General features: G+C 40.1%; 2 protein-coding genes and 1 pseudogene across 2 annotated transcripts in view; all 3 read right to left on the bottom strand.

The window, feature by feature from the left end:
• BRIP1 (BRCA1 interacting helicase 1) overlaps positions 1–13,389 on the bottom strand; it is a 158,411-nt gene that overhangs the window by 78,372 nt on the left and 66,650 nt on the right. The window contains 5 exon segments of the mRNA XM_056127330.1: positions 1,091–1,252; positions 7,895–8,035; positions 8,127–8,292; positions 10,145–10,299; positions 12,292–12,424. Coding sequence (XP_055983305.1) covers positions 1,091–1,252; positions 7,895–8,035; positions 8,127–8,292; positions 10,145–10,299; positions 12,292–12,424 — 757 coding nt within the window.
• INTS2 (integrator complex subunit 2) overlaps positions 1–13,389 on the bottom strand; it is a 186,620-nt gene that overhangs the window by 46,694 nt on the left and 126,537 nt on the right. The gene's annotated exons all lie outside the window — the stretch shown is intronic.
• Positions 3,284–3,860, bottom strand: LOC130035564 (charged multivesicular body protein 1B1-like; annotated as a pseudogene).

The following is a 13,389-nucleotide window of genomic DNA, read 5'->3' on the forward strand; positions in this document are numbered from 1 at the left end:
ACACAATGTTTTGGTTACAATAGTATGATTAAAAATCAGAAAGTGATGCCCATTATCTTCTTTTTTTCCTAAGAATTGTTTTGCATGGCAAACGAAATATAGGTTAAAATTAAAGAACACCCTACTGAATGAACGGGAGTAAAGATTTGTACACAATGCATCAGATAAAGATCTAATATTTAAGATATATAAAACAAAAACTAATGACCCTATCAGAACTGGAAAGAGATAACAGAATTTTCCTGCTCCTCTCAGGAGAACATAGGGTCTGCTAGAAGGCATATGAAAAAATGTTCATCACTTGTTAAGCAAAAGTATGTCAGAGGGAGAAGAATAAATACCAAATGATCTTACCTGTCTGTGATAAATGAAGAAACATAGAAGGGAATACACAATATCAAATGAAAACAAATTCTTAGCTTTGCTTGCAAAATGGAGATTACCAACCAAAGAGTGAGGGAGGGGCTGGAGTGATAGTACAGTGGCTAGAACATTTGCCTTGCATGCAGCCAACCCGGGTTTGATTCCCAGCATCCCATATGGTCCTCTGAGCACTGCCAAGAGTAATTCCTGAGTGCAGAGCCAGGAGTTTTCCCTGTGCATTTCTTTGTGACCCCCCCAAAAAAAGAGTGGGGGAGAGGGAGGAAGGAAGAAGCTGTCTAGGGTAAGGCAAGAGCAGCAGTGGAGGGTCTTGAGCACTTTAGTGGTTTTGGGGAACAATAACTTTGTTCATCAAAACCATGAAAGCTAACACTATTGTAACCATGTTACCTAAATTACAATAAAAAAGTATAATTTTTTAAAAAGAATGTTTTTTTAACTATGAAAATATCAAGCTACCTTTAAGAAAAAAATCACATATACATAAATAATTCTCTTTTACAATTAACACTACTTGAAGACTTAATGTTTTAGACTTTCAAGACTTAATATTTTAGATTTAAAACAGAAATATATTAATCAGTAAGTGAAAGTATATCAACATGTGTAGAAAACTATAAACTCCTTGTTGCTTTTAACAGTAGGAAGCTTCTTATAATAAATTATATATGATCTTTTAAAGCCAAAAGAATAGTAAATATTCCTTTACCTTGTAAGATGGCAAGAAACACAAAATTCCTTGGCTCACAGTCTGGCACACAGATAACAAAAGTGCTCCCACTTCATCTTGGAACTCAAATGTTTCCGTGTGCTGGAAGGTAGCACAGAGATTCCGACCTTTGGGGCCTGTTCCAATCGTGCCAACCCAAACCTATAATACAAATATGTCTGCATTAAGAGCTATATCTAAGGACTGGAGAAATAGTACAGTGGGTAGAGCATTTGCTTTGCACGTGGCTGACTCATGTTCAACCTCTGGCACTCCATGTGGTCCCCTAAGCCCACCAGGAATGATCCCTAAGAGCAGATCCAAGAGTAAGGTCTGAACACCACTGGGTGTGGCCCAACCCCTCTCCCCAAAATTGAAGATATACAGAAGAAAAATGGAAAAATAAAAAACAGAGAATCAACAGGGAAAACACTCAAATTAAAAGTCTCAAAATGGTCTATAGAAGATAAAACACAAATTAAAGAAAGAGAACAATCAAATAAATCCACACATATATGGACATTTAATTTGTGACAAAGGAAGCAACATCATACAAGATAGAAAGAAAAATCTTTTCAAATTGAGAAGGCTTGAGAAAACTGGATAGTCACATGCATAAAGATGAAACCAGATCATTAAACAGTAAATAACTAGTCAATTAAAGTTTTTATGGGGGTGGGTAAGAATAGTTTCTTAAAAAGAAAAGAGATTAAAACAAAAGATTGGTTGAAGAGATAGTACTGGAAGTAAAGCACTTAACCTAGGTTCAATCCCTAGCACCACCATATTCCTGAACACTGCCAAGGGTCACTCCTGAGCACAGAGCCAGGAATAGCTCCTGAGCAGCAGTACGTAAGGCCCCAAAGCAAAAATAAATAGACCAAAACTTAAAAAAGTTTTTTTTAAAAAGGTAATTGGGAGAAGATATCAGATAATGGGTGACTAATATCTAAAATATATTTATTTTAAAAAAATCAACTCAACAAAATGGCAACAACTATCCAACAAATGAGCAAAAGTCTGAACAGACACTCTTTGAAGAAGATAAGCATATAGTCACAGGCACATGAAGTAAATACTTAACTTCAGTTACTATTAGTGCAACACAAAGCAAAACCACAATGACATATACCTCATGCTCTTAAAAGCCTGGAACGATAGTACAGTGGGTAGGGCATTTGCCTTGCACACAGCTGACTTGGGTTCGATCCCAGCATTCCATATGGTCCCTGAACACTGCCAGGAGTAATTCCTGAGTGCAAAGTGCAAAGCCAGGAGTAACCCTTGTGCATTGTCGGGTGTGACCCAAAAAGCAAAAAAAAAAAAAAAAACCAGTTCATATATCAGGACCAAGAGATAGTTCAGCAGGTAAGATGCTTGCCTTGCACACAGCAAATCTGGGTTCTATCTCTGACATCCCATAAAGTCCCCTGAGGCCATCCAGGACTGATTCCTGGGTGCAGAGCAAGGATCTCTGGATGTGGCCCCAAAACAAAACAAAACAAATGTTTCTTATATCAAAATAAATAATAAATAATTATTAGACAAAAAGCAAATAAAACAATAATGAGATATCATCTCACACCACTGAGAATGGCACATATCATAAAGACTAGAAACAATGTTGGGGAGGATGTGGTGGAAAACGAACCCTCATCCACTGTTGGTAGGAATGTTGGAATGTTCCACTCTCTGTGGAAAACGGCAAAAAGACTTTTCAAGAAACTAAGATTATAGTGTCCATATGACTCAGTGATTACACTTCCTAGCATCTACCCCAAGAACACAAAAACATTAATTAAAAAATAAAATAAATTAATTTAAAAATAAATAATGAAACCACCTATGTTCATTGTGGTGCTATTAAAAGCCAAAATATATGGAAACAATCCAAATAAGATGAGCCATGGTATATACACAATGGAACACTACACAGCTCAAAGAAAATATAATTTTGCAGCCTGCTACACACACACACACACACACACACACACACACACACACACACACACAGAATTCTGGGAGTTTCTTAAACCAACTAACACTTCTTTGACAATGTTAGAGTGAGTAAACCCATGCTAGTTAATATATTTTAGGATGTAATTCAAGTGTTGAAATGGCAGCAACATCTTTGATCAGGAGCCTTCCAGCATTCGGCTCCACGCTCAGCAGTTCCCAGAGGCAGGACGGTCATCACATCTGGTTCCGGAGGCGAGCCAGTCTCTGGGACAGCTCATCCTGCTCAGTCGAGGCCATGCTGGTGCCCACGGAGCCGGCATGGCCCTACAGCAGCTCCATGTTGAGGTCGAGGCCGGCCTCGTCTGCCATTTTCTGGAGCAGCATATCCACTTGGTTCTGGAGAATGGTCAGTGTTGTGCTGCTCATCGTGTCCTCCATCTATTGCATAAGGACACCCAGCATCTCAAACTGGTGCTCAAACTTGTTCATGAGGGCACAGACCCTCTCCAGATTCATGGTCTTCAATATCACGTCCATGGACTTGACCACACTGGCCATAGACTTGGTTACCTTGCTCATCGTCACGGCATTGACACAAGTGTCCACAGCATCCACATGCATAGGAAATTCACTGGTTTTTTTGTCGGATGGCATTTTTGGCGTGGATGTGTACCACTTCTGTGTTGCTCTTCTAAATGGCCTTTATGATCTTGGCCTTCATCACCTTCTCCTTGTTGCATGTGTTGGTGCTGCGGTTCAGCTCTTTGGCCGCGAACTTGAGGCTAAACAGGTGTTTCTCTAGGTTGGACATGTTCGGTGGGCCCGCGCCTAGGAAGGACACAGAAGTGGTGTTTGGTGGCCTAGAGCTGCCTCTCCAGGCTCTTCCGGATAATGGGCAAAGGACGGGCAGGATGGTTGGACTGCCTAGCGATGTCCGATTTCTTTCTTTATGGCACAGTCATAGCTGTCCTTATGGCTGTAGTCCCAGTCATAAGAGCTCCATCACCCAAGTCTCCTCGCAGACCTCAAAGTTTCCAAAGTCTCAGTTCTCCTCCTTGTCTTTAGCGTCTTGTGGACCTTCTCATCCTTAACATCTAGTCTTCACTCTATGTCTTCTTTCCATGCCTTCTCTATCCTCAAGTCTTTATCTTCCCTTCAGCTTCCTGCCTCTATCTTCTGCTCCCAGTCCCTTACAGCACAGTTATATATGAATCATGTAGTGTGGGGATACAAAGGTGGGGTTGAACATTAATAAATCAACAAACAGAGGTAAAGGTCACACCTTCTCAAGGACAGAGTCTCACCTAAGGAGATTACTCAAGATTATTAGGAGATCCATCCAAGGGCGGGATTTTATGGAGGTTGTACTGCTTTCTCCTCAGATAGTAATCCACTTAAACTATATCACTGTATCACTGTCATCCTGTTTGAGCGGGTGCCAGTAACGTCTCTATTCCTTTCAGCCCTGATTTTTTAGCAGCCTCTTCTTAATCATCTTTTCCCAATGACTGGAAGCTCTTTCAGGGTCAGGGGAATGAGACCTGTTGTTGTTACTGGTTTGGCATATCGAATACGCCACGGGGAGCTTGCCAGGCTCTGCCTGTGTGTGCAGGATACTCTTGGCAGCTTGCCGGGCTCTCTAAGAGGCATATATTTATATATTTCTGTCTCTGATTTGTTGCCTACTATCTGAACCCCATCAAATATGGTGTGGCAATTATGGAAAATGGGTAGAAAGTATTCTCTAATGTGTTGCGTGGCCACTTTGCAGTCCGGAAAGTAGCCTGGAGTGTGGGGGCAGTTGGATAGTGGTTCAGCTGCCAGAACTGGGTCCCTGGGGGGGGGGGATGGGTCTCACCCACCCCACTCTGGGGTGCCCCAAGTGAAAACAGCCTGGCACGGAGTCCCACTTAAATCCACTTAAACTGTCATAGTAAATTTACTTATAATATTTCTAGCAATGTCATTTTGTATGAGCACCGTAAGAGACATAATAAGCTTGAAGTTTGGTTCCTCCTGGGGACATTCACTGTATATTCCAGACCACAGTCCTTAGGTCAGGTTAGCCTTCCTAACCCAGCAGGGTCCTTATTCAGTTACCTCTTTTTTGGAGTAATGACAGAGTTTGTCCATGACCGTGCTCTTAACTTATAAATAAGTATCATGGCACTTGGCCTGGACCATTTTGATGCCAGGGTAGCTCACAGTTTGCCCTGTGTCCATCAGCCCCTCACTGGGAAACTGCTCTTGGAGTGCTAGGAACTAAGGGCAACTGAGGCCTAAGTCAAGTAAATATGGATGCCCAGTAAATATGGAGGGGATGGAGCGATAGCACAGTGGGTAGGGCATTAGCCTTGCACGCGGCCAACCTGGGTTTGATTTCCAGCATCCCATACGGTCCCCTGATCACCGCCAGGAGTGATTCCTGAGAGCAAAGCCAAGAGTAATCCCTTAGCATTGCCAGGTGTGACCCAAAAAGCAAAAAATAAAATAAAATAAAAATTATTTTGGAGTCAATCAACTCCCATGTTACACAGCATAGCATCAATTGTCTTCCTATGTCTATACAAAAAAGAACATTGCTAAATAAACCATAAAAACGATACAAAAGAAAGAGAAAAACAAAATAGGACTATTAGTTGTGCCTCTGATGCACTGTTGTAGGCTTGATTCAATAAACCTTAAGCTCCCTGCGGGAGCAGCAGAGAAAACCAAGTGTTATCCAACAAGAGGAAACAAATACATCATATTTCACTCATGTGTAGGATAAAGAGAAATAAAACAAGGGAATACACTATCAAATGAATCCTGGCCTTGGATTCCAAAATTGAGGATTACCAAATAGTGGAGGAAATGGATAGGCAAGAAGCAAGAGATGGACTAGAAGTGAAATAAAAAGCATGATGGAGGGTATTTTTATTTTGTTAATAGTGAAACTGTAGTACATCAAAACTATAAGCACTAAGTTACAATATAACAAAATGTTTAAGAAAAAATAGACTGCTTCATGCCAGAGCAATAGTATAACAGGTTGGGCACTTTACTTGCATGGTGGGTTTGATCTCCACCATCACATATATTCCCTGAGTCTTCCAGGAATGATCCCTGGGCACAGGGCCATGAGTAAGCCTGAAGACCATCAGGTATGGCCTGTAGGATAACAATTGATTTGTTCTTTCTCCCTTGCCACAAGGTTTATCAGGTCACACCCATCACAGTGCTCCCAAATCATTCCCATTACTTTGTTTATCTCTAACCAATTCTCTATGCTCCCTTCCCCAACCTGTTAATCAGCTTTTCCCTCCAATCAGAATCTGTTCATTTGTAAGGTCAGATTTTTCTAGGCCATTGAACTTGTATTATAAGTTAATATTGCCTTTCTCCTCTCTTTATGTCTTTTGAATAGTTTACTTTAAAGCAATATCCTTTTTGTATAGATACAGGCTGGAGCGATAGCACAGCAGTAGGGCATTTGCTTGAGCACAGCCAGCCCAGCCAAGCCGGGTTTGATTCCTCCGCCCCTCTTGGAGAGCCCGGCAAGCTACCAAGAGTATCTCGCCCACATGGCAAAGCCAGGAAAGCTACCCATTGACGTATTCAATATACCAAACACAGTAACAAGTCTCAAAATGGAGACATTACTGGGCCCACTTGAGCAAACCGATGAACAACAGGAGGATAGTGCTACAGTGCTACAGGAAGACAGTTAATATTATGCTTTTGTAACTTATCTGCTTTCTCGACTTAAGTCTCAGTTGTCTTAGTTCCTAGCACCCCAAAAGCAGGGTCCCAATGAGGGACTGAATGGACCCAAGGAAAGCTGTGAGCTACCCTGGCATTGAAATGGGCCAGACCAAAGTGCCACGATTCTTAACTATAAGTTAAGAGCTTGATCATAGACAAATGCTGCCATGATCCAAAAGTAACGACGAGACTAGGACCCTGCTAGGGATAGGAAAGACAATCTGGCCTGAGCACAGTAGTCTGAGATCAAGATGGCCCTAGGAGAGCAATTCTATAAGCTTAAAGTACTTCTTACTGTGTCCATACAAAATGATTAATATTATGAATGATTATATGTTTGTTGGACAAGGAGGAGAAACACCCATGGGATTTCGCTCTTGGGTAGGTCGTCCTGCTAATAGGTATCTGTCCTAGAAGAAGTATCCCTTGAGGGAAAGAACTTTACCCCTACTGATTGTGACCACAACTATGTGTAAATGCCAACCCCTCATGGTTTGGGGATTTAACTAGGCAGTAAGATTGGGCTGGGGGATCAAGATCCAGATTTCAGAGCCAGAGGAGAATGAAGTAGCATGGGGGAGGAAGAAGCAGGAGGAGAATCAGAGGAGAATGGAGATGGGAATGGAACAAACTGCAACTGACACCAACTAGCCTGGCTCTCGTTTCCTTCCTTTGCCTGCCCATCACCATCCACCTCCCCGGGATGGGGGAACCGGCGTGAGACTACTGAACACAGGTGACGGGAGAGATAGACTGCTGCTCTCGTTTTTGTATTTACACAGTGCCCAATGACCAAAATTAATTAACTAATTTAATTCAATTAAAGATAAGTTAGCTTCAATGAGGATTAAATATTAAACTGCAGTACAATCTTTATATGCAAAGTGTAATTTTCCATTCACTGAGCTAAGGAAGGCTATTTATGGCGCTGGAGAGACTGCAGTTTGTAGAGAGCTTGACTTGCACACAGCTGACCCAAATTCAATCCCCAGTATCCCATATGTCCCCCAAGCTCTTCTAGGAGTGATCCTGAGTGTAAAGTCAGGAGTAAGCCCTGAGCACAGCTGAGTGTGGCCTAAAAAACAAGAGGAAAAGAGTTACCTGTGAGTTATTAATGACATGATTGGCTTCCAGTTGGATAGCAAATGTAACACCAAGTTCTGAAGAGAAGGATTTCATTGGTGACAATGTGCCAGATGTCAAAACAATTGTCCGAACTTTTCCATTAATATCTGAAAAGGCCTATAAGAAAACAGCATTAAGTATATAAAATTTTCTCTAAAAGAGTCAAACAAATTACTTAATTGTTGGTATTGAGCAATGCAAAGCTTACCACGGCTGGATTTAAGCACCAGAAGTTAAGCACATGAACTGCAGTTTTCTGTCGTGAACGTTTCTTATTTTTTGGTACAACAATAAGCCCATTTTTATCTGAGAAATCGCTCTTATTTGTCCAAGAGTAAGTTTGTTGAATAGCAACTTTATAATCATCTGCAAATCTATATAAATACAAAATGCTAATTTAGTGGGGAAACTTTATAATATATACATCCAATATAAAATCTGATTATATAAAAACTGAACTGAAAAAGCCAGAGGTTAAGGGTTAAGGTGTATAGGGGTTAAGGTGTTTTTTGCCTTGCATACAACCAGTTTGAGACTTAAACACCACTCTGACACCTCCTGATAGATCGACTAGACTAAAACTCAACACAGAAATATTTGTATTGAAGAAATGGATGAGAGGGATATATATCCCCTTTTATATAAAATCCCCTTTTATTATCCCCAAAAAGCCAAGTACACATTCCTCTCCAACACACATAGCACGTTCTCTAAGGTAGACCGCATGCTGGGCCACAAAACATACCTCCATAAAGTAAATGAGATAGAAATTATATTAAATATCTTCCTAGACTACGATACCCTGAGATTAGAAGTCAATCACAAACAGAAACATTACCCTGATACCAAAAGCAGAGACAGCACAAAGAAGAAGAATTACAGACCAATATCTCTGATGAACACAGATAACAAAGATCCTTGACAAAATACTAGCAAGTTAAATTCAACATCTCTCCCGAAACATCATTCAACAAGACCAAGTGGGCTTTATTCTGGGGATGCAAGGATGGTTAAACATAAGCAAATCAACTAATGTAATATACCACATCAGTTTCAGAAAAAGCAAATTTATGGTAACGGCATGGCCACGGGCTGGTGGAGCTGCAGTGATGCTTGAAGCTTGTAGCTGCAGCACAGAAACTCTACATAATTCTACCATAAAAACAGTGAAAATAAAACTTAAGCAAGAATAGAATATAGAATATAAGAAATTAACTGCTTTTCATTTTCATAGTCCTTGTTCATAGTGTATAGATAAAATGCAACAAGAAAGAGACTTTCTTTTGCTCATAGTGTATAGATAAAATGCAACAAGAAAGCGACTTTTTGACACTGAACTGAGGAGATAGCTCAAGTGGTAAGAGCACATGCCTAGAATGTGCAAAGTTCTGAGTCTGATCTGCAGTATTACTGGGCATGACCCTTAGTAAAAAAATAAAAACAAAACAAAACAAAAGATGGCTTAAGTATAATCCTAGAGAACTATAAACTTTATGCTGAATTAATTTTTTGTTATGTTGTTGCTTGGGGATCATACTCAACAATGCTCAGGGCTTACTCCTGGCTCTGTACTCAGGAATTACTCTTGGCAGTGCACAGGGAACCATATAGGATGCCAGGGATCAATCCCAGGTTAGCCGTGTGTCAGGCAAGAACCCTACCTGCTCTACTATGATTTCAACTACAAATCTTTGTGTGTGTTTGTGTATTTGTGTGTTTGTGTGTGTGTGTATATGTGTATTTGGGCGACACCAGGAGATGCTCACGGGTTATTCTTGGCTCTGCACTTGGGAATTACTTCTAACGGTGCTTGGGAGACCATATAGGATTGTACCCAGGTCAGCTGTGAGCAAGGTAAGCACGCTATCTGCTGTACGGTTACTCTGGCCCTGAATTTCTTTTAACTTTGGGGGAACCACACTCAGTGATGCTCAGGCTTTGTGCTCAGTAATTATTCCTGGCGATGCTCAGGGGACCGTATCAGATGCATGGGATTGGACCAGGGTTGGCTGCATTTAATGATGAATTAAATATGTTCATTTGCTAAATTCAATACACATTCTCATTAATTTTCAATGGACATAGTCTGTACTAATAAAGGATTATTTATACCACTTATTAACAACTTCTCTAAGTACATACACTAAATTAGTATATATGAAACACACTCACACTCAATAAAACTATTATTTTTAGAGGTAAATATAGATCAGATATTTTACTTACCTACTATTTTGCCTAAAGAGATAATCAAGCACCATAAAGAGTCCTTTGAGCATTATCTGAGTAGAAGCGCTAATAATAGGGATTTCTCTTGACTCTTCTTTACCATAAATTGAAAAGCCTTTTTCTTCTTTTTGAAGTACAGCAGAAAAATGTCCCTATAAAAAGTCATAACACTAAGATCAATAAAAGTCAGTGGTTGGCAGTGTTCTAGAGAAGAAATGAGATGTTGTGAGGCCCAAAAAGCAGCCTCCTCAGCAGCCATGACAGCCTATAGCTAACATTAAGTCTCAGTTAGGCCTCAGTTTCTGTTTTCCCAGAGCAGGACTTGCAGTTTCTGGTAAACTCCCAGTTGAGTAATTTGCCAAGATAAAAAATTGGGCAATTGGGTCTGGTCGGTCATGAAGGATCACTGTCCCCTCCTTTATAAACTGTTGCTAACCATTGCCTAATTGCTGATCACCATTGTAATAAGGCCAATGCTAAAATAGAACAGTATATAAATTGTTTCTTAACTCTAAACCCTATATAAACTGCCTGTGATTTGGAGTCGGGGTCCTTGTCAAAACTCTACTGCGTTGGATGAGACTTGGACCCTAGCTTGAGCTAGCTCTGGCTCGGGCTAGTAATATTGTTCCTTTGCTTTTGCATTATCGTGTGTGGAACTGGGTCTCTCTGCATTTGGGGAACTGAAACTTGGGCACAACAATGTCAAGAAATGAAACGATTTTTAAAGCAATGAAGATATACTGCAGGCTATACTGTTATATATCAAAGTACATGATTTATGCTTTTACCTAATCTAATAGAACCAGGGGTCAGCTCAGGCACTGCCCCACATGCACTGCTAGTACTCCATCTGTGATCCCAAGCACCATGACCCAGTGTGCTACTCCTGGTAAGTACCACGGCCAAGTATGAGATCCCTGGTCATTACAACAACAATAATAATAAAGGAAAGAGAGGACAGGAGAGGAAAATGGAAGGGAAAGGACTCTCTTGGAATTATGCAACACAGAGTAAACACTAATGTAACCTATGGCTCAGTTAAATATAATGTAAAGATATTACTTCACCAATTACAATAATTGTACTGTATTACTGCAAGACATTAATAAGAGAAACTATAGTAGGTATGTACAGGTATACGTGAGAATGTATATTAGAATTCTAGTCCTTTTACTCAAATTTTCTAGAAGCAAACCAAATCACTCCTTTAAAAAAATCCTATATTAATTCAGAGAGGAGGGGTTTAGACCACATCCAGGGTTCAGGGTCTGTACCCAGGAGTGACCCCAGTGATAGAGGGGACACGTGTCGTGCTGGGAATCAAACCAGGGTCCATGAGTACTAGGTGAGCACATTATCTATCTCCTATACTATCTCTCTGGCTGCTTCCAATTTTTATAGAGGCCACCCTTAATAGAGGTACTGGGGCCACTTATTCCAGTGTTTGTCTAGGTGGTATGAACATAACAGTTCAGTGCTACTTGATCCCGAGGTTGCTTGGACGCCACTAGAACCATACTGGCAGTGCTGACATGGGAGGGGGAGATGAGGTTGATAGAAATCCAACTCAGTGCCTCACACATGCTAGGAACATACTCTACCACATGAGTCATCTCCCCATTAATTAAAGTAAGTAATTGAGGCTAAAAGTAAAACGTTTTCATTTGCATTAAACAAAACTGAAGAAGTTCTCTGAGAATATGGACATGAAATCTCCCCAGGTATGTACAAAATTACATAATCAAAATTTTGCATAGAATTTCAAAAGGTTTATAGTAGCCTATAGCCTACTCACATTTCTAAGTACCCGAGTCTACAAATAGGAACTAAAGAAAACATGAATCTTGTTTTATTATTTTTCTAAGTTTTTTAACTTTTATAATTAAAAAAGTATTTAAAATCTAATGTTTTGATTTATACAGCTTTTAACAAAGCAATAATCCCTTTGAGTTTTATTTCCTCCACACTGTTACTTTTTCATTCACAATTTACTGGAGCACTTAAAAACAATAAACATCACAAAACAAAATTTTACAACAATTAAGCACCAATATTAATTTTTACATTGGATTATCTGGTTCATGATTACATAATACCAAATTCACTAAATGAATTTCATAAGTAAAAAAAAAAAATCCTACCTGCAAAATGGGAAAGGTAGCAGTGGTGATGCCCATTTTGTGTAAATTTAAGAGCATTTCACTTCCACTCCATATTTTACAGGATGACTCATAATCCCTTTCCACAAGATGTTCAGAATTTGTTTCTAACCAACTGTAATAAGTTAAAACAAGTCCATCAACCAGTGGCATCTTTCTATGTATACTTCAACTAGAAAAAGATTCACTGTGATCTGTGATCTGTATTCCTTTAAGTTCTTAAGACACCAGTGCAAATTAAAGTCATTTTTAAAAAATACGCATATCTCATGCTGAAAAAGAAATATTTTAACTTAATTTTAGAAAAGAAACCGGGATGAATGGAGACGTTACTGGCACCCGCTTGAGTAAATCGATGAATAACGGGGATTAAGTGATTAAGTGAAGTGAAGCGAATTTTAGAAGAGAATTTCAGGGCCACACTCAGAGGTGCTCAGGGGCTACTCCTGGCTTTATGTTCAGAGGTTACGCCTGGAAGTGTTTGAGAGACCATATACTGGGCCAGGGAATGAATCAGGGCCAGCTGCATGTGTGGCAAGCATCTTAACCTCATCTTAACTATCCCTCCAACTACACAAAATAAGCATTTTTATAGCTAAAAAGGGCTGGAGTGATAGCACAGCGGGTAAGGCGTTTGCCTTGCAAGCAGCCAACATGGCCTACCCAAGTTCGATTCCTCCGCCCCTCTTGGAGAGCCCGGCAAGCTACCAAGAGTATCTCGCCCGCATGGCAAAGCCTGGCAAGCTACCCTTATCATATTCGATATGCCAAACACAGAAACAATTGTCACAATGGAGACGTTACTGGGCCTGCTTGAGCAAATCGATGAACAACGGGAGGACAGTGACAGTGACATAGCTAAAAAAGCTTTTATTCAGAAAAGAGAACATGCTTGTGGTTTCCTAATTGTGTTCTGTGCATTTATACTGCTTTCCATGATTAACATCTTATCACCTGAAAGTCGGTCTTAGGACCTTATGCCAAATGCACAAAAAATGAAATTTTAAAATCTAATAAAGAAAGGATTATAAATTGGCATACAACAAAGAAAATCCTAGGAAATATGTAACATACTCATTA

This window comes from Sorex fumeus, unplaced genomic scaffold (assembly GCF_029834395.1).
Source record: "Sorex fumeus unplaced genomic scaffold, SorFum_2.1 ptg000063l, whole genome shotgun sequence".
NCBI classification, from domain to species: domain Eukaryota; kingdom Metazoa; phylum Chordata; class Mammalia; order Eulipotyphla; family Soricidae; genus Sorex; species Sorex fumeus.